The 20,626-nt window shown below is 39.4% G+C and overlaps 1 protein-coding gene across 1 annotated transcript; it reads right to left on the reverse strand.

Moving 5' to 3' along the window:
* Positions 1-354: 354 nt before the first annotated feature.
* LOC309435129 (1-acylglycerol-3-phosphate O-acyltransferase Pnpla3-like) lies at positions 355-19,300 on the reverse strand. The gene is made up of 9 exons (XM_082043042.1): positions 19,021-19,300; positions 14,907-15,139; positions 14,117-14,182; positions 11,136-11,345; positions 9,957-10,017; positions 7,662-7,874; positions 7,127-7,259; positions 5,829-5,945; positions 355-2,558 (listed from the first exon to the last, which is right to left on the reverse strand). Exons 1-9 carry the CDS (start codon positions 19,205-19,207, stop codon positions 2,267-2,269), a joined length of 1,512 nt encoding a protein of 503 aa, XP_081899168.1. The 5' UTR covers positions 19,208-19,300; the 3' UTR covers positions 355-2,266.
* Positions 19,301-20,626: the final 1,326 nt, after the last annotated feature.

Here is a 20,626-nt window from a genome sequence, read left to right on the forward strand (position 1 = left end):
ACCCAGGGAATCGGACCCGTCCTCTCAAACCGACTTTTAAATAACACCTTAAATTACTTTAAATGGTTGTTTAACACTGTTACCCGCATGGGAATTTTTCTTCTTCCAGACCCAAGTATGAACTTAATTTTTAATTGCCTTAGTTTACAAAAAACTTTTTGTATTTAAAACAAATTGATTGCAAATAAAGTAGGTTTAAAATTAATGCGATTTTCGGGTCCAGCTGGAGCAGGAACAAGCACGAACGTCACAGCATATGCTAAGATACCTCGTGACCATTGAATCTTTTGAATCTTCAGTGAAATAAACACATTCTGATTTAAATCACACTAGGTGAATTATACTGAAGAAAGCTTAGAAAACATGGTAACAGATTATCTTTTTATTTTAGAAAAAGGAGACAAAAATCAGAGCTATGCATAATAGATGTCGTTCAGGTAGATTTAAATGTTGTTAATGGATCTATTCAAGTACACAGAATGGAAGAAAAACTTGGCATTCCTGCTTAGATTCTAAAACAGACTGGTAAAACCAACATTTTGCAGAACTTTATAAAATTAAATTAGAAATTTTAAAGTTATAAATAAATATAAAAACATTTTATCTTGTAATTAGAGTAACATTTTACATTTTTCTTGCAAATTCTAAGATACATACACAGAAGAAATGAACAGAGATGAAATAAAATGGCACCAGTCTTCTGCAGTATGGTAATGGAGCTTGAAACCTTCTGCCCTGTCCCACACCATTCTAAAAATCAATTTCAATGTTTTAAATTTTGCACTTCAAGCTTAGGGAAATAATGGAGAAACTGCTTAAAGGCTGGTCTAATTAGAAATGCTACATTTTGCTCTTTGACAGACTTCTGGACGCCACAGTTCACAGTCCAAAGTTCCCTCTTCTGAGCATCACAATCTAATGGCTGCTGCTCCTTGTATTAATACAAGATACTCTCAGTAACCATCCGTAGTCTCTTCCCTGGGTGTACGTGAGTTGCACGAATAAGAAACCTTCACATGTCACATGCCTGCCCCCAAACACATGCACAAACTCTACTTTAAAGCCACCATCATTTCCTTCTACTTTTAAAAAATTGCACAAGACATGGTAACAAAATTGAAATTATGCAGAACCTTTGTAGCCAAGGGTGTTTTAAAATGCTCATCGCTCAATACAGATGTGACTTGGCTAACCTTCAGCCCATTCTTTGAGACCTTTGCACAGCTCCCTGGGTATTGGTACTTGCACTAAGTCTTAGTGTTTGCTTCTTCTAATGATCTGTCTTGGAAAACTTCCTTTGGGTTATCACACCTCATTGAGACAGGAGGGGCCCTGTTTTCCTTCCCTCTCCTATCAAGAAGGAAGTGAAAGAAGGGAAGAAAAATCTATCCTGTTGGAGGGGAAAATGAGAACGATGGGGCATCATTTCAAGAAAAGACCTAAACATCAATCACAACTTGCCATAAGTTGATTTTTTTGTTAACATCTGTGAAGTCTAACACGCCTCCACAAATTACTGTTTGCTACTAATCACAGTCACCATTTTACCTACTTTTCAACATTTAGTGAAGTATTAAGCTCTTATTATGTACAAAAAAAGTCATCTGAAATCACTGAAACTGTACCTGTTCACACTTCAGGGGAATGTGTCCTATTTCTTATGTCTTTTTCCCCTTGAAGTCTTTGAAAAGGGAAACAGCCATAGGAAGCAATGTGAACTGTGGAATACATACAACAACCTAGAATCATACTGTTCCTACAGTATAGCGTGCAGCCATAAACACAATAGTATGTTTAAACATAAGGCAAAGGGACACTGGAGGCCACTAAAAGTCTCACCTGTGTATTTCCCTTTCGAAGTAAAAGTCTGATTTAAGTGCTATAAAAGTAATCCTAACACATAATATTGTTAATTATATTTTTAAAAGCTTTTGTTAGCTGTGGTTGTTTGTTTACAGAATTTACATTTTTATGCTGAAAGTAGATTTTTTTAAACATTTATTTCCAGAGACACACCATTTACTGCAAGTCTTACTACAGCTGATTGAGCTGGTGCTTCAACAGAATTGCAGTCTGTTACTTAGTATAGCAGCCACCATTTTTATAATCATTGAAACAGTAGAATTCCAAAGGCAGATTTGTCAGGAAGCTGTAAACAAGTAATGCTCAAAGACTTATTGGCAATAACTAAAGTGATCTTAGTCCTTAATGATTTAAATTTCTCTGCCAAATTGGAATTTTGGAAGCTGTGCAATCTACTTCCAAATTAATACTCTGGAGCAGTTTGGAAACTTGTATCTGAGGAAGCGTCCAAATCTATTTCCAACCCAGACTCATCAGAATTTGGCAGAAAATTAGGATAGGGGTTTAAGTCTGAATGCTCCTGTGTGTTAGCAGAAGCACTTTTCATAGCTGAGTGCACGAAGCATGAAGATTCCCAGAGCCAGGTTTCAAGGTCTGCAGAAGAGTGAGGCATTTTAAGGTGGCAGTATGAAGAATGAAACTCCACAGTAGATGGGACAGTTTGACATTTTCTTAGTGATGCATAATTGTCTTTCCTGTTAAAAACAAACAAGCAAACAAAAAGATTTAGCATTTCAATTGCATTTCTATTACTGTTCAGATGTCTGACAGGAAATCTTCATATAGGGAGAAAACTAGAGGAAAATAGTTAATTCTAAATGCACGTAGTGAGTAAGGATACAGGACAGCAGGAAGAAGATATTGAAGTGATCATATCTAAAAGAAGGGCACTCTGCCATTATGTGTTGTCCTCAGAAGTACGTATAAAATATTTACATTAAAAAATCACACTACTCTGATGAGCTCAGAGGGGTGGACCCAGTTTGTGCATTACCTCTTAAGTAGTACTCATCCCTCCCCAGCTATCCATTTGGAACATTTGGTGATTTACCAGTCATAGCACTAACTGAACATTAACAAGAGTAGTAGCAACATTTACAAGTTGAGTAGCAAATATATCTGTTCAGCTTCCCAAATGCCACCTCTGCATTCCACTTTACAACCAGCTAATTATCACCAACCTGATGACGGCTGGAACAGAACTTTCCTACCCTCTAAAAGAGCACCAAGTTAAGTCCTTTGCACCATGAGAAACAGGAAACTGAAGGTGTCACCAAGAATATTAGAGTTTTTTCTTTAAAGTTCTCTCTCCTCCTTTGCAGTCCGTTTGGGAAAAAAAAAAAAAAAACCAAAACAACCCGCAATGCCTCTTCTCCCACACAAAAAACACAAGTCATGGTACACGCACCAATTTCCCTACCTGATGTTTAGATGCGCTAAAAGATACCATCCACCAGCTTAAGTTTTCTGAAGGGATTTTCAAACTGTAAACAGTGCAAATTTTCATGAGACTTAAGTTTGATTCCAAAACAGAAGCTAGATCTTATTACATAAGGGGAAGAGCATAAAAGAAAAGGTGGTGGTGGGGATTAGTTTCTGCAAGAGCAGCAGTAGGTTCTTGGTGGATGCTGAAACAAAGTACAAGCCCACAAAGAGTCACCTGAAGAATACAATGCAGGATTCCACGAACGGAGCCTTGGGAGTTAGTTGCCTGAAAAGGGAATCCACTTAAAGGAAGGCTTCAGAAAAGTTTGACAGCGTGAACAGTTCAGTGGAAGCTGATCACCTTGAAGTTCTCTTAAAAGCACACAGGAAAAGCTGCATAACCACTACGTTCTGTTTTAGAGCCAAGAGCTTTGTGCTCTTTCCACAAGCAGAGAAGCAATGTTTCTGGGTTAGTCATGACTCGGTGACCAAATAACCCCTCTGAGAAGGTAGATCAGATCTGAGACAGTCCTGTGATTTTCCAAATGTCCATTTCCAATGAAGAGTCTCACAACTGGCAAGGCTGGAACAGGAGGACCAGCAAGAAGCTGCTTAAAATAAGGGTAAAAGCAGGAAGATGACTACGCAAATTTATTGTGGAAAGGAGTCAAATATCATTAAGAAAAGAAGGGAAAAAGGACACTGGATTTGATGTGGTATCAAATACCTGAAGAGGTGATAGTAGGATGATAGCAAATACATAGCAAGAACATTTGTGCTCAGAGAGATGGCTTCAAAAGCCAATTAGTGTTTCACAAGAACAGCCTTTAACTGATTCAGAAAGGGAGAGGAGAGGCTATTTTGTCTACAGGAATTAAATGCTTCTGAATTCTCAATAAAACCAAATATTGTAAAAAGAAAATATTTTTACAACCTAATATTAAAGCCACCATTTAATAATTCCAAAAGGGGAGAGAAACCCAGGCTTCAACCTCATGAAGTCTTCCATTAAGCCAGAACCTTTAGCAGTAAGTTTGACTACCCTCTGCTTTTAAGGGATGGAGCGCATGAAGCAGATCTTTTACGACACCCTTATAAGAAGCTTTGTGAGATTCTAGATTGAAGTAGGATCAAGCAGTTCTTCTCAGACATATCAAATCTGCATTTCAGGTTCTTCAGTGCACAGCATTGCCAGGGGAAAAAAAGACCATCCTTGATATTCCTCTTTATCTAACTATTACTAAAAACAGGAAGACAAAAGCTGAAGAATTCTTGTCTCAAATGAAATGGATTTTTTTGTTTAATTTAAAAATACACTGTATATAGAACACAGCCCTGCTCTAATTGAAATAACTGCTGCAGTTAGGATTCTCCAGTGCTAAAGTTCTCTCTTGGAAGATTTTATGGAGCATTTAAGAATTCTGTTCAGTCCTAATAGCTCTTTGGGCTAATTACACTCCCCTTTCTTCCACCTCCTACCCAGCAACTCCGGTTGAGACAATCATTAGAAAAAAATATTGTAAAATAGATGTGACTCACTCTGCTAGTCTGGATTTCTGCTTTTTCAAATAAAATCTTAGAGACTTCATATTTATAAGCATTTGGACCTCTCAGAGAGCCTATGGCTCTCTGCTCATAGCACTACTGATATGGCTGTGCAACTCACTGTTTCAGCAACAAGTCCACTTTTTAACATGAAAACCTGAACTGAATGGTTTTCGTATTGTGAAAGTTTGAGTTCCTTAGGCAAATACTACACTCCCCAGGTAAAGATGAAACAATATAGTATTCTCATATTCATAGTGAGGCAAGTTGTCACTGTTTCCTCTATACATGTAGTGCTACCAAGATTAACAGAATTAAGAAGTCTAAAAGGCTAAATGTCTCACCAGCTTGGTAAGAGAAGCATAATGAACCTAGTTACAAACAGCTTAGAACTAGAGGTTCATAAAAAAATTCCATATTTGGAATTTTAAAATAATTTAATTGGAATTTAAAAAATTGTAAAAATAATGTAAAAAAAATTAATTCTTCCCAGCTATCTTACAAGATGGCCCTTCATATTATTCTTCTTTTACTCTCAGACCCTCCTTTGTCCAGACTCCTGAAACTCTAGTCTTTCTCCCAGTGTTTTCCAGTTCCTACCTGCCCAACCTGATTTAAAACATCTTGAGCAACCTTTTCCTCCTCCTTTCCTCCTGATTGATACAGCTACCGTGGAGCAGAGCAGAAACAAGGTCTCTCATCTCAGTCCAGTGCCTGTTCCATAACCCTCTCAAAAGCATAAGCCTGCCCACAGGCAACATCTCATAATCTACAATACATAGCAGACATTGACCAGTCACAAACAAGAAGCTCCAGAAAAGATTCTTAAGAAACAAAGGTATGGATTAGAAGTGGCAAGAACCGTTTTGTGCTACCTTTGAGAAAATTTTTAAATCCTGTTTTAAGAGAGAAAAACTTGAAGTACTTGAAGTTCTGCCAAAAGAGAGAAAATGTCTAAAAACACATCATTTGCACACAGCAGCGCTCTGGTTTACCTGGATGTACAGAACAGCTTGCTTTTAGCCTGGGAATAGACTGTACCAGCAATCTGACAAAGCTGTTCTTGCATCCATCGAATATCAGCAGGCATGTCAGGAAACCAGTTTACTAACCTACAATCAAAAACAAAATACACTTGTTTTGTAAGCGGTAGATCTAATCCACGATATATTTTTACATACCATATCCAACATAATAAGTTAACTCCCCCACCAAAGTCTCCAGTTCTTCCCAACCTCCCTAAATTCCCATCTAGCCCACTTACCTCTTTTCTACAAGCTAAGAAAAAGGGCAGCACAGACCACAGCATCTCTGATCTATGCTGAGTGGCTGACCAGTATGTGCGTTCCACACCCTGTGACAAACATTTAGGAAACCTGCAAAATACTCCTGTCTCTGAGACCTCTTCATGTGTGGCAAGCATTTTGTGGTTAGTTTAATGTTAGGTGGAAGAGGAAGGAAGAACAAAATAATAAAAAAAACAATGGAAGAACAAACAGAAGACAGCAATAGAACAATATCACAAATGTATTTTTTCCTTATGATACTCGTAGTAGAAGTCAATAACACTGGAGGGGGACGAGGGGGAAACATAAAAATTCTGATGAAACTTGCTTCCTCCCCATCCACCACAAAATGTCACAGAAGTACCACATTCAGAGGCATAGAACCAAAAAAATATTTTACTGGACTTCCATGTGGTTCCATTTACAGAATATTCGATTTTTCAAGTATTTTTTAAAGATAGCAATGACATCTGCTGCCCAAGGACCAGAATTCTCTAAAATACACACAAAGCTTAGGGTTCATGGTGCATTCATTTAGCAGAAATTCTCCTTTACTGGAACACTTATAAAATTAAGCCCTGATTCAAAAGTACAACTTGCAGTCAACCTAAACAACTCTGGTAAGAAAATTTATGTGGTGGGTAAACACTGGATTTCACTCCTGACTTCAAAAAGAAGCTGAAGCACAGAACTATCTGGATAGAGTTCAAATACCACAGCAGAATATAGTAACAAAGAATGTGCTCCTGGAAAATACAATGAAGTTTTTTCTTTCGAGCAATTACAAGACAGCTACTAGTAATAAGAGTAAATTGTTTAAGAATCTTCTTAATGTCTTTATTTCTCCATCTTTAAACTATAGAACAGGATGCATTATGTAGATAGAAATATGGTCTTTGGACAGTTACCACTTGAATTCTAGAGTACCTACAACATAGATTAAGCTCTCAGTGAGTAAATTTCTAGAAGTATAATCATTCTAAAATTGTTCATTAAACTTTCCTTACCGTAAAGCAACAGAGTAAGCAGACTCTACTGGTAGCGTATACGGTAGCATCAGATAGGATATCACCCGCATTGGGAAGAGTTTAGAGAACTGAGCGTAGAATCCATTCTGTTCTTTACAAGCTTCCTGTAGTGCTTAAGAATAATTATTTTTGAAAAAGATGTTAGACTATTTTAAAAGAGTTTAAATAATTTGCTCCAGTCAAGTTTATCAAGAGTTACTGAATAAGGCTCAGATAGAAAATGAAAGTATTAAATCTCAAGGCACTCTTACCATAAGCCTTCTTCATGCTATTTTAAAATATGGGAAACACAGGGACAAAAGGCATTAACCAGAACTTCCAAGTACTTTAAATGAATGTATTTACATTTAGTAAGTATTTAAAGAACTTTCTTGGGTTGAGCTGGTCTCTAATATCACATGCACTTATAAGTTCAAATAAAAACCATCTTATACAAATTATAAGAATAAGTAGGAGAAAAAAATAAATCAAAGTTTGTCATTCAAAATTATAGGAAACAGCCTGAAGAATGTACCTTTACGAAGTCTAGGAGGTAGACTCTCGAATATACTCATCTCCAAGGGCTGTGGATTCTGCTTTAGCTGGTCACTAAGCACTTCCACTTTCAAAGTTTCTACTCTATTATCTGTTAACTCTTTTTTCTTCATATGGTCAGTGTGTTGTACAGCCTCATGAGGATTTCTTTTTGTGAAGGACAAGTGGATATAAATTGAGTCACTCACAATACCTGAAAGAGTCAAGAGCTTCCACTTAGGCTTGATCCACATGTGTGCAGAGTACCCGTATAGTACCTGTAGTTTCTGTATCTGTACAAAGGCCTATCCTGAGGAAACATTATCTACTCAACATCAAGTACAGTGATGAATCCTCTTTTGCAGGTTTAAGTCTAACTTTAAAACAGGTTCTAAAGAAAAGGGAAAAGTGAACAATTATCTGAAACTGCACTGGAAAAATACAGTCATTTACCAAAGCTGTTTTCCAGCAACAAAGCAAATGATTTAAAGGAGAGGAAGAGAATCCATGTAGTATTTCTTTGAAAGAAAACACCTAATGCAAATCAGACATTTGCAAAATTTAACATGGCAGATATGAGTACTTTGAGGCACTGCTACAACAGGGTGGAGAAGGAAATCAAGTTGAGTACAATATTTTAAGATATATCCAAAATACTGATCAAAATCAACATTGGTTGCCTTGCAAAACTGGTGCCAATTAAGAAATAGCAGTGATAATTACCTTAGAAACAAGCACTAGATAATGAGCACAAAGTGAAAAACACAATAAGGGTATTTATACTCAGTTTCCAGAAAATTGTTATGAAGTTATTATTTATAAATAACTACAAAATTTGACTAGGATCCATACCTACATATAACAGAATCTGCATCCTACTTACAATTACTCCTAAAAGACAAATATCAAAAGAATATACAGTGAATTTAGCAAAAATGTTATCTGAAGTGTTACAGATGGAGGGAAAAAATTAACTCCTACAGCTGAAATAGCAAGAAAGGAGATGCAGGATGAAATTAGTTTGGAAGGTTATAATTACCACCGATTAAGCTTGAAGCAAGACAAACCTGTGACAGTCTAAGAGCAAAGGTGATCACAAGGTCAGTAGTAAGAAAAAGGAGGGCAATAGTGTGATATAGAGAAGATGTGGGGGACAGGCACCAAGCCAGAGCTGGAAGGAATCTCAGATATTAGTGTCAGATGGAAACACGCACACAGGAAACTTGTGAGTGCAGTACAGCAACAGAACCCATCTTAGCACTGACAACCACAAATTATAGGCTCTTTGTTTAGCTTGTGCTTTTAATCACCTGGTAAAAGGTAGAAAGTAGGATGTTCTCATTAAATATTTAGTAATATTACTAGAAAAATTAAACTCTTAAGCAGAACCATGACAGTCTTTAAGAGTGAATAAAATTGTTCCAAGCAAACCTGAATATTTAATGCCTAGTTATAACAGAGTATAAGCCATAAGCACATTGAGATAGTATCAGCTGCAGTATTGCAATGCTGCCATAGTATCTGCAACAGTGCAGATATCCCATTCCAGTTTACATTCCTCTAATCCAACCCAGTACCAATTTGCTTCTGCATCCAAAGATTACAGGGGCTATGCATATTCAACACATGATTAATTTCACCCTACAGCAAGTTACTGTATTTAACTTGTTTGTCTCAAAATGCGCAGAGCAATAACATGTATTAATATAAAACATGTTACTAGAATTCTAGTAAGTAGAGCAGAACAACTTTCAATTCTTCTTCAACAACGGCTACGTTACAAGTCATCTTCTAAAGTCTTTCATGATGATTCTATACAGACTAAGGATTTGTCTGTGACTGAGTTTATATTGTTGCTAGCAAGCCCGCAGTTCTGGACTATAGGGCTTTACTTAGAAATTTGCTTGGATTATAGCAGAGATAACATAAAGGTTTCACAGGATTGGGAAAAATAGCCTATTCCTATCCTTCATGATTACCACAAAAGAAACTAATATGATTTCCCTAGAACTGGAATTCTTTGGTAATTTCACTTAACAATACCTTAACATTCACTTCACACAAATTTGACAAAAATCCAAAAGTTCAGCTTCTGTGTGGCAGCACAACTTAAGTCAGGTAAATAGTTACTACAACTATGTGATTTCTAGGAGTACTAAACTTACATGATCGCTTCAAAAACCTCAAAGACATAGCCTGGTCTTAGCTACATAGAACCCCTTCATATTTTGGGTTTTTTTTTTGTGAATTCAGATTAAGACCACATCATTAATAATTATCCACAAGTGTAACATACCATTCTCTTTCAAGAATTTAAGAGCATCTGAATATCCTTGCTCACAGATCTCTCCCAGTACCTGCAAGCATAAGGTAAATGAGTCAGACAAAAAAAACCCATAAGATCAACACTTTGCAGAATGAAAAGCCACTTTCATTCCTAATTAGCCTCAATTCTTGGAAGAAAAATTTACATTAGTAATTCAACTGATTCAGGCTAATATGCCTACTGTGATGATGCAGACATGACCATGCATACATGAACTTATCTTTCAGCTATTACAGATGCACCGAATGATTCACCTAAAAGGACAGCATTCTAACAGTTTGCAAAAATTTCCTCCCCCTCTCTTCCTTTGACTAGCCTTTCAGCAGATGCAAGCAACAACAAAAAAGGGTGGCTTGGAGTATGCCAATTCCCCTCCTTCCCTCCCAGTGCTTCCCACTGCCCAAAACTATGAAAAGTGCAATTCTCATGCTCAAACTCAGACTGAGTCCTCCACATGAAAACATCTTTCATCAGATGCAACACCAGCTCACCTACACAGTAGTCCTAGACAAAAAAAAAAAAAAAAAGAAAGCATTAAAGCCTACATAAGTAGAATTTAACATTTTTCTTCGAGCGGTCAAAAAGCTGTCAATTGGAAAAAAAAAAATCTATAGCAGTCAGGAACATTACTTTTCCTCTGAAGTATATTCCAAGCCAATTGGCAAAGTCTGTTTTCATTTTTCTAGCTACTATGAGAGCAATTCAAGATCGTTTCCCTCATCAGATCTGCAATAAACACCACTTGGTGAAGTTTAATGGCAACTTGTGCACATGAAGTATTAACTGAGAACTTTACAAAATGAAGCTTTAGAACTGCTTCTAAATTCTGAAGCACCTGGTTAGCAGCTAAACATGAAAGGACTACAAACTGAAAGTTAATTTACCAATGTTGATTGTATGATAGAATCCTGTGCTAATTCCCAAATAAATATTGAAAGCCTGTAACAGGACATGCACTTTTAGTCTAAAAGAGACTAAAAATAAAGAGAACGAAGACAAGCTATGAAAAAAAAATAGAAACAAGAAGAGAAATGTCACCAGATAAGTTTATATGACTACATGAAATGCTAAGATTACTGTAGCTTTCTGCAAAAGCAAGGCTTTTATATGGAAAGCTGTTTTAGTAACTACATGAAGGCGGTGAGTTACCTTAGGTTCTGGTGGAAAGAGCGCTTGCGTTAAACGATAAAGGTTCCCCAAACTAAGCTGAATGCTGGTGTTGGTCAAATTCATTTCATGGAAGTTGGCAGAATTCCCCTTTGGACAGATATCACACTCCCCAGCGAAAGGCGAAACTGTGATGGTATTCTTAGATTCATAGTGAGGTAAGTTGTCACTGATTCCTCCATCCACATAGCGCTACAAAAATTAACAGAAATAAGAATTTGCAAAGGCCAAAAGTTTGTAACTAGCTGATTTCTCATGCAAGAATTAAATAGCATTTAAGACGGTAGCAGAACAGTCTCTGCCGATGGCCCCAGGCTAAACATTTTGAGTAGTGTGTAGTATTGTGAATTTTTCTGTATGTTTAAGAAAGAGCAAGTCCATTGTAAAGATCATAATCCCAAACAACATGGAGAGAAAAAGCAGCAGAGCTGTCATCTCTTCCTCAAAGGAGAGCACCAACCAAGGAGCTACCAGGGTACTTCTTTAGAAAGAATGTAAGTAAAAGAAGAGCTCTACACTTCAAAGCTCCAGCTCCATCATACTAAACCATTCAGTTCAAAAAAGAGTATCTTAAAATTACTCTTACTAAATAGAATTTTATATAAAAGCATAAAAATATTTGGACATAAGCACACTGCAAGTAAAAATGGACAACGCTTCAGAAACCTTGTCAGTCACGGATTTCTATTCTGCTTTAAGTGCAAGCTTACAAGCTGTTCCAGGTTATGCTTTTTATCTCCTTTGTCTTCACTTGCCCATTTCTGTAGTTCTAATGTGTCATCACCACATATATTTTAAGATTCAAGACCTGATGAGTTCTATACTGGGGTAACTAATGTGTAGTGCAGAAGCTGCTATGGCCCAAGACAGCTCTTCCAGACACTCAAAACAGCAAACCTTCCAGTGGCACCAATTGTAGCCAGTTTGTTCTGGCAGCAGAAAACAACTCCACATTACAGCTTTGCCAGTCTAGTAGGCCCTTGTAAAATGTAAAGGTAACAGAGCAGGTGTTTTAAGCAGGAGCAACCTGGATTACCAATTTCATCAGCCTTGGTACTTGCTCCTTGGCCGTTCTGAGAAATAAATTAGGAACAGGATAGCTCAGAGCAATTTATCCAACATACTCTTTTAGAGCAGCCTGCTCCTACCTGTTAGCTTCCTTGGCCACCTTAAACCCAGCAGCATGTAGCTCCTGACAAACTTCCTATAGGTGTATAACACAATCACTAAGGTACCCGTGCAATCACCAAGTCTCTTGTGGAAGTAGCAAGAACAACATAAGAGGTTTGGCAAAGGAGGAGCCATAGCATGCAGCCTTCTTGTGAGATCATTAAAAGGTGGAAGGATGCCTCTGAGCCACTGTTCTATAGAGGTAAATGGTTTTAATTATTTGGGGTTTCTGCCTGTCGGTTCACTCTAGTAATTTTTCTAATCTAAAACCATTGCTGTGTTGGAAAGGGGTAAAAACAACCAAACAAAACCCACCATACCCAAAAGCTTCACGACCGGCAATCAGATATACCTATTGAAAGTTATCCTTAAGTCTTTGTTTTAAAGTACATATGCACGAAGCACCAAACCAGTAAACAGCAAGATGCTACAAAGTTTACCTGCTTTACATTCTACTGTGTTTAAGCCCTGAAGGAGTCATGCCAAACAGATGCAACTGTGCTATTGTTACCAAGTTACATAAAAAATGCCTCCTAAGCATTAAAATACTACCAAATAATTGCAAAGTTCAAAATGATACAACAATTCCTTCCTTCCCCTTCCCTCAAAATAGGGCCAAATAAAACATCACCTGTATGTTTTTGTACTCTGAACTAAGGCTTTTAAAATAACATTGTTGTCTGGTGACAAGAACTGAACAGCCAGATTAGCCTGGATCCACCTAAACCTTGGATTCAGTCCAATGTCCTGTTTTCATAACACCTTTAATCTGGGAGAGTTTAAGGAGACATAGAAGGTTTAGAAGTACAGATAAAGAAAAATCCCTCTGCAGTTCTAATCACTTTTGCTTAAATTTCAGCACAAAGAAAACGCATTTCATGTCTATCCTTAACCTTTTAGCACTTCCAGATGATCTTTAGAACCATCTGTAATCAACTGCTGTTGAAGATATTTTGAGTTTTCTTTCAGTATTCTTCCCCTTTCGTTGGGTAACAAGCACCAAAGTTGAAAGGAAAGCAAATGCAAGTTAATACAACACTATTAACATAAAGCCGTGAATGTCACTGCCTTGATTTGAAGTGCATGTCTGCTTCCGGACCTGTTAATCAAAACACCTACAACAAACTATACTAACTTTTCTGCAGTTGTTGCCAATTTAATGAGGGATTTTAGAAAACCCAGTATAGCCACAAAGTATTAAGAGGTTTTGTAACCAGCAGTTCCTGTGAAGTAATAGAGCAGACTAATATACTGACACTTTACCTTCAAAAAGCAACCTTACACTGAATACAAATGACAGAAGACATTTAAAAGCTTTATTTCTATCTAACTGAACATGTAAATTTAATCCAGTTTTAATGCAGATCTACCTACTGCAAGGACACAAAGATATACAATAAACTATCTTACAAGATTATACCTGTTTTAAAAAAAAAAAATAGGTGACACTTCCTATAAACCTGTGCAGGTGAATGAGCATCACTTTATTCCATAAACATTCATCCTTAAGTTAATTATTTGCTAGCTTAGAATACCCTCTTTTAATGACTGCATTAGCAAATAAGAAGAGAGGGAGCATGTGTTTTGCAGGCTGAAGAAGAAATACACATAATAGATCTTTCACACACTTAGTGTTTCCTTGCTCTTTTGAAAAGCTGTAAGATACAGCTGCAGTACTAGACACTATGATTAAGGCATTTATTTTACAGTAGGATAACTGAAAAATCATATACATTGTCTCTTAATATTTTCAGAATAACTAAAACTCTTTTTAGATCTTAATAGAGACTTACCACACCTCTAAATGATGGTGGAATTAGGCCACAATAAATAGGGACAAATGAACTACAGATTAAAGCCTGTAAGAAAATAAGACCATATTAATTATATGGCAACTGTGCCATTATTGAAATTATCACTTATAATTATCTCTTTAGATGTTAGCAAAAACAACTGAGCAAGCAACTGAAAAAATCCTCAGCAAGTACACCTGAATAAAAAGGTGGCAGTGGTGGTGGGGAAACTACTATCGAGCATTATTTTAAACAGGATGAGGATATGCTACATTTCTTTTTTAGAATGTAACCACACTCCACCTAAAAAAATGGTAAGACTCATTAAAAGATCATTTCTAGAAATGGTAATTAGCAAGGAAAAGTTTATGATCATTCACTCAAGCTATACATTTTCTAATTCTTGGATTATATTACATTAGCTTTGTAACTGATATTAAGATTTTTTTTTTAAATATTTTTGACTGTTTCTTGATCTTTGACTTATTTCTTATAAGAATGACCTTAAAAAAATCTTATTCAAGAAGTATATAGTTTTATTTGATACACTACACTTTACAGGCATTTATCCTCTTAAGGATTGATTCTTCGTACCTACTCATTAAAACAGTTTGCAGATGTATTGACTGGGAAACTTAGTAAGTGAATTTAGCATAATGAAGCTTGAATTTATCTTTAAAATACTGTCAAAGTCACACTATCATAAAATGTTTAAAATGGAATCCAATGGATGGCATTAAATGGATTTAAGATTACCGAAACTTTTTAAAGTTGCCAAAAATAAACATACCTGGACAACTTCTTCCTTAGAGTTAAAATGAGATATCAATGTATTTTTACCATCTGATACTCTGGTTAGTGAAATACAGAGTCTCCCCGAAGACAACTGGTGAGTGTTTTCTGGAAGATTTCTCATGAGTCCATCTCTTATTATCTTTATTACATTAAAGGAAGGATGAAGAGGACCGAGATTCCGCTTTCTAGCTTCTTTGGCTAATGCCATAACATCTGCACAAGCTTGAGCTGAAAATAAAATGCATTTCATTTAATAACAGAAGATATGTCCAAAACCAAAAAACCCACTTCCAGTAATAAAGCATGTCTAGAGATCCAACTTTTCTCTCTGATTGCTAGCATGAAAATTCAAAGGCCTTCTTACAGATAAAATAACTGCCCATGAGTGTTTCATGGGGTTTAGGAGTTTTCTGAAGAAAAAGGAGACACTTCAGACTTTCAAATAGTACTCTTTGTGAAGACCCAGCCACTAAGTTACTTATATGTCATTTATATGTAGACTGTACGTGTAAGATACCCATATAAGATGCTTCCATTTGCAATTATTCATTCCAGAAATTTTCAGAAGAAACAAAGATGAGTGACCTTCTATAAGCATGTACACACAGATGTATTCCATATGCAACATCCATAAAAAGCCAGTGTATGATGCACAGATTTAAGGTCAGCACTGTGTCTACTGAATAACCAGAGCACCCAAGTTCATCACAGCTAGTAACACTTGTTGGACTTTAACCAAACTAAAGGTTTCGGGGCACCATTTACCTTCATTTATTTATAAACACAAGAAATGGAACATTAAATCTGAACATCAGAAGGGAAGTTTTCAAAGTAGTGGGTAAGGAACATGGAAGTGATCTGTAACACCTCTCACGTGTCCACCTAAATAGGTGCATTTTTACCAATATGCAACAGACCTAATTTTTTCTCCAATTAAATCAGCATTTTGGAAGCAGACAAAATCACTACAGAAGACACAATTGTTCCCAAAGAACACTAAAATCGTTCTAGCAACCACGTATCTAATCATAGTAAGAACAGCAGCTCATCCACATTTTGTTTAAATCTTTAATGTCATGTTTCTCCAGGACATACTTTGAGGAAGCTGCCTGATAAACTCTTCAACTTTTTTTTTTAATGGTTGAAAAGCTATTGATTTGTTTCCCACCGAGGAAAACCAGACATTGTATTTACAGCCCTCAACAAACTTCTGCTCTTTAATGCCCCACTAGAATGGACGACTACATTGCCACTGAAATACCAGATCTCCAACACATCCATGGGGAACACCTAACAAGAGTGCACCTTAACAGTGCCAGTTTGGAGTAGCTTGGAATGTGCTTCATCCTCAAAAGAACAGTCACCTCTAAGCTTCTCCCTCTGCCTTCTTGCTCAGTCTGGGAAAGTACACCTTTTTATTCATTCAATGGCTAATGTTTACAGTTATTCAAACTTGAAATTCTACAGACTCTCAGTTTGCCTATCCAACAGGTAACATGAAGCACAAAGAAAACCCTTTATTTAAAGCATCAGGCTACAAATGTGTAAGAGGCAGAACGTGCATGTTAATTCTAGTCAAAAACCCCATGTCATACGTACACATACACACTCAGCTTTCTGCCCACCAAGTGTAGTAATTCAGGGCTGGGTCCAGTCAAGTCCTAAACACCACCAAGGATGGAGATCTTACAACCTGTCTGGTACCTGTTCCAGTATTTTACCACCCTCAGGCTAATTTTCTTTTCTTTACATCTAACCAGAATTTGCTGTGTTCCAGTTTGTGTCTGCTGCCTCTCCTCTTTCCACTGCACATCTCTGAGAAGAGTCTGGCTCTGACCTCTCACTGAAATGCAACTGTGACGAGATGTGGGACTTAAAACCACAGCTGCAGAAATAACAAATACTGTGTATTAAAGCATACCAATGTAAGGGAGGTATAGAACATAAATTAATAAAATGTATCAAATTATTATACCACATAGTGTTTCTTTACAGCTTATTTACAATCCTCTGCTTTCACACAAACTCACAAAAAAGTAACAGCTAAAAAGATATAGAATTAACACAGGAATAGCTTCTTAGTTTAATTTACAATGATTCACGGATTTTAGAATGTCTTCTAACATTCTCAAGTGGCTTTTTTTTTCTTTTTAAGTTTGCAGAATAAATACACTTGACCATTAAATACCTGGGAGGGGCCACACACACACTATTCTATTAGAGAGAAGCAAAAATTCTTGTTGGCAAATGAGAAGGGACAGACAAGGGAATCATTTGAAGTCTGCAAGTCTCAATTATTAAAATGCTATTTTTTTTAAAGCTGTTAATAACACATACTTTCAGGTAAACAACATACTTTCTTTGTGCTTAAAAGCACTTCAAATAATTAGAGAAGCTTCCTTCTTAAACCATTTACAATGACTTAAAACTGGATACACTCTAAAACAGTTATTGTGGATAAGTATTTCTTTTAAAAGCTGACTTCAGGCTCATAATGACTCAAGAGTGTTATATTAGGACATTACAGCAAAGTTAAATTAAAAAGTTTAAGTAGCACAAGTTTATTGCTAAACTTTTAAGAAATGAAGCATATGTGATAGAGATCAGTGGGTAAGCAGCAGGGACAAGCATTTCACAGCATTACTGTCTTGCACACAGAGAGAACTTCTGTTCATTTTAGTGAATTGTTCCCTCAGAAATTTAAATGCAAAACCCACACCTTCTCCAAATTCAAAATAATATCTCATTGTTTTCCTCCTCTAAGTAAGATGAAATGTGAATTTACAAAAACATCTAGTTCTACACCTGTTAAGGGTACCGCTAATAGAAATAATCAGTGTTGAGTCATGAACTAGACAAGCTTTTACTCAGTGGACCTCTTTGATTTAAAGAGAACCATTTTCAGATTTCCAGGCAGTTTCCTTTTTAACTGCATTCTTAGACACTGTCCTGAACACCTTGATATTTTACTTTTATCAAGCTGCTTTAATGTGCAGCATGTCTGATTTACTAGATAAATGTATATTTGGGTTCTCATGAGCCCAAAATAGGTGAAAGTAAGGTATCCTTTTACTGTTAGGAAGAGTTGATTTCAGAAGACTATTCAAGCAAGCTAACAGCTTTTTATCAGAAAATAGCCAGTACAAATACTAATCAGGATTAACTCTTATTACTCAAATTGCAACTAAAATCAGTTATTTTAATCAAGCCACTGTTTATAACTGTATAGCTAAGTGACCTATGCAATATACACTGTGCACAGATTAAAGAAGAAAAGCACATTAAAGCTAACCTAAGCCCTGACCTTAACTCTCTTAGCCTTACCCCAAGAAAGAAGAAGCTTTAGAGGAAGCAAGTTAAAGCTCGCTGAAACTTCATCTGCAAAGATAACTACAGAACAGATGCCCTTGTGATTTTCCAATAAACTGTTAATATCTCGTTTCAAACTGATGACAGGGTTCGATTCTTTGCCCTGAAAGGTGTTATTATTCAGCGGCATCCCGCGGTAAAGAGCAGTTGTCACCAACGCGGTGTTTGCAACCCTGAGGCCAGGAGGCACAGGAGCTGCTCAGACAGACACACATACCTGTCCCTAGGGCTGTAAACTCCGACCGGTTGACTGACACAAGTGTTGAAATCGGATGAGGCACCCGGCAAGATCGTTTCTTGTGCCCGGGAGGTTGCTAAATAACCACCCGAGGCGAAGACGCGCTAACCTTACCGCCCGCCTCTTGCCCTACCCTCAAGGAAACATAGGATTTTAATGTATCTTACTCGGGATGGACGGGATGGGACGCAAGGGAAAAAAAAAAAAAAAGCCATAGAACCTGCTCGGGTTTAACTTCAGAAAAGGGGTCGTGTTCCTCTTTGGGGCAGAAAACGAGAAAGGGGAAAAGCGCCATCCCCGCCCCGCGGCTGTCCCTGGCGGAGGCTCTGCTCTCCCCAGGCCCGCAGCCGCCCTCCCCCTCCTCCGCCGCCGCCGCAGCCGGCCCGACCCGCCACCCCTGCGCCCTCCCCAGCTCGGCTCTCCCCGACTCGGCTCTCCCCGACCCGCTCCCCTCATCCCGCCAGGCCCCCCGCCGCGGCGGCAGAAGCGCGGAGCCGCTGACCCAGATTGCCGCCTCCGACGAGCACGGCGCCGGCGAGCGCCCCGGCGGAGGCGCCGTAGACGTGGCGGGCGTCGCGGATGATGTGCGGGGCGCGCTCCTGCAGGCAGCTGGCGGCGCCGATGTGGTAGACGCCCAGGAAGCCGCAGCCGGCGAAGGAGACGCTCCAGCCGCGCTCACGGTCCAGCATCGTCACCGGCAGGCGCGGAGCGGCGCCAGGCGCCTCACTGAGAACACACCTCTCCCAGCAGCAGCGGCCGCCGCTACTGCTGCTGCCCAGCAACTGAGGCACTAGCAGCGGGGCCGCCCTGCGGCTTTACAGGGCGGCCACGCCCAGCGCCGCCGGCCAGCGCAGCGGCCAATCCCGCGCTTCCTTTCGCCCCCGCCCCGGTGGCCCAAGGGGCCCCAGCCAACCCGAGGGCAGATGCAAAGGAAGCCCCGCCTCCCCGCTTTTGTCGTCACAGGGAGGGCGCGCGGCGGGCAGTTGGAGCGCTGCGTGACCGGTGCTCCCCGTGGCAGCGTCCCGGGATCCACCCGCGGTCTCTTCGGCCCGTCCGGGCTGCACAGCTCCCCTTGTGCCCGGTTCCCCGCCCTGCGGGGCGGCTGGCCGCTCCCTGCGCTGGCGGGAGGCGGTCCTGCACACCCCACCTGCGGCCGCGAGAGAGGGCCCGGGCAGCCGCGCTGCGGTGACGCCGAAACGCCCCTTTGGGTCTTCAGATGGGGAACGGAGGCAGCGCTGGGATGTGCCGCTGCTCCCGGCTGTGGCGGGCTAGCGGGACGCGGCCCGACTCCCGCAGCGTGGGCAGGCGGTGGGAGGTGTGGGTTTAGGAGTTACCTTGGTTATCCAAGGCACAAGGAAAATATCGTGCTAGCGTGTGCAATCGTAGAATGCCCTGAGTTGCAAGGGACCCACAGGGATCATCGAGTCCAACTGCTGTCCCCATACAGGCCAGCCCCCAAATTCATACCATGTCTGAGGGCGTTGTCCAGTCTCTTGAACACTGTCAGGCTGGGGCTGTGATTGCAGTGCAGTCTCCTCTTCTTGTCCCACTTGGCACTGGTGCAGCCTCACCTGGAGCACTGTGTGCAGTTCTGGGCAACACAGGGTAAAAAAGATAGAAAGCTACAGGAGAGTGTCCAGAGGAGGCCATGAAGTTGGTGAAGGGTTTGGAGGGGAAGTTGTATGGGCAGCAGCTAAAGTCATTGGGTTTGTTCAGCCTGGAGAAGAGGAGGCTGAGGGGAGACCTCATGGCAGCTCCAGCTTTCTCACAAGGGAAGGAGGAGGGGCAGGCGCTGATTTCTTCTCTCTGATGACCAGTGACAGAACCGAGGGAATGGCAGGAAGATGTGCCAGGGGAGGTTTAGGTTGGACATTAGGAAAAGGTTCTTCCCCCAGAGGGTGGTGGAGCACTGGAACAGGCTCCCCAGGGAGGTGTCACGGCCCCAAGCCTGACAGTGTTCAAGAAGAGACTGGACAAGGCCCTCAGACACATGGTGTGAACTGTGGGGTTGTCCTGTGCAGGGACAGGAGTTGGACTCGATGATCCTTGTGGGTCCCTTCCAAGTCAGGACATTCTATGATAAGAATAATCTGCTATTTTTTCTGAGT

The sequence above is a fragment of the Streptopelia decaocto genome (assembly GCF_964273445.1).
Source record: "Streptopelia decaocto genome assembly, chromosome: 1".
Lineage (NCBI taxonomy): Eukaryota > Metazoa > Chordata > Aves > Columbiformes > Columbidae > Streptopelia > Streptopelia decaocto.

What these genes read in the sequence shown, in the direction of transcription:
- LOC309435129 (XM_082043042.1), bottom strand. Translation starts at nt 19,207, where the DNA reads ATGCTGGACCGTGAGCGCGGCTGGAGCGTCTCCTTCGCCGGCTGCGGC. An exon ending in CACCATCATTTAGAGGTGTG is followed by an intron (nt 11,346 to 14,116) that starts GTAAGTCTCTAT and finishes TAATTTTTGTAG; the next exon opens with CGCTATGTGGATGGAGGAAT. An exon ending in AAGCTGTTCTGTACATCCAG is followed by an intron (nt 2,559 to 5,828) that starts GTAAACCAGAGC and finishes TGTTTTTAACAG; the next exon opens with GAAAGACAATTATGCATCAC.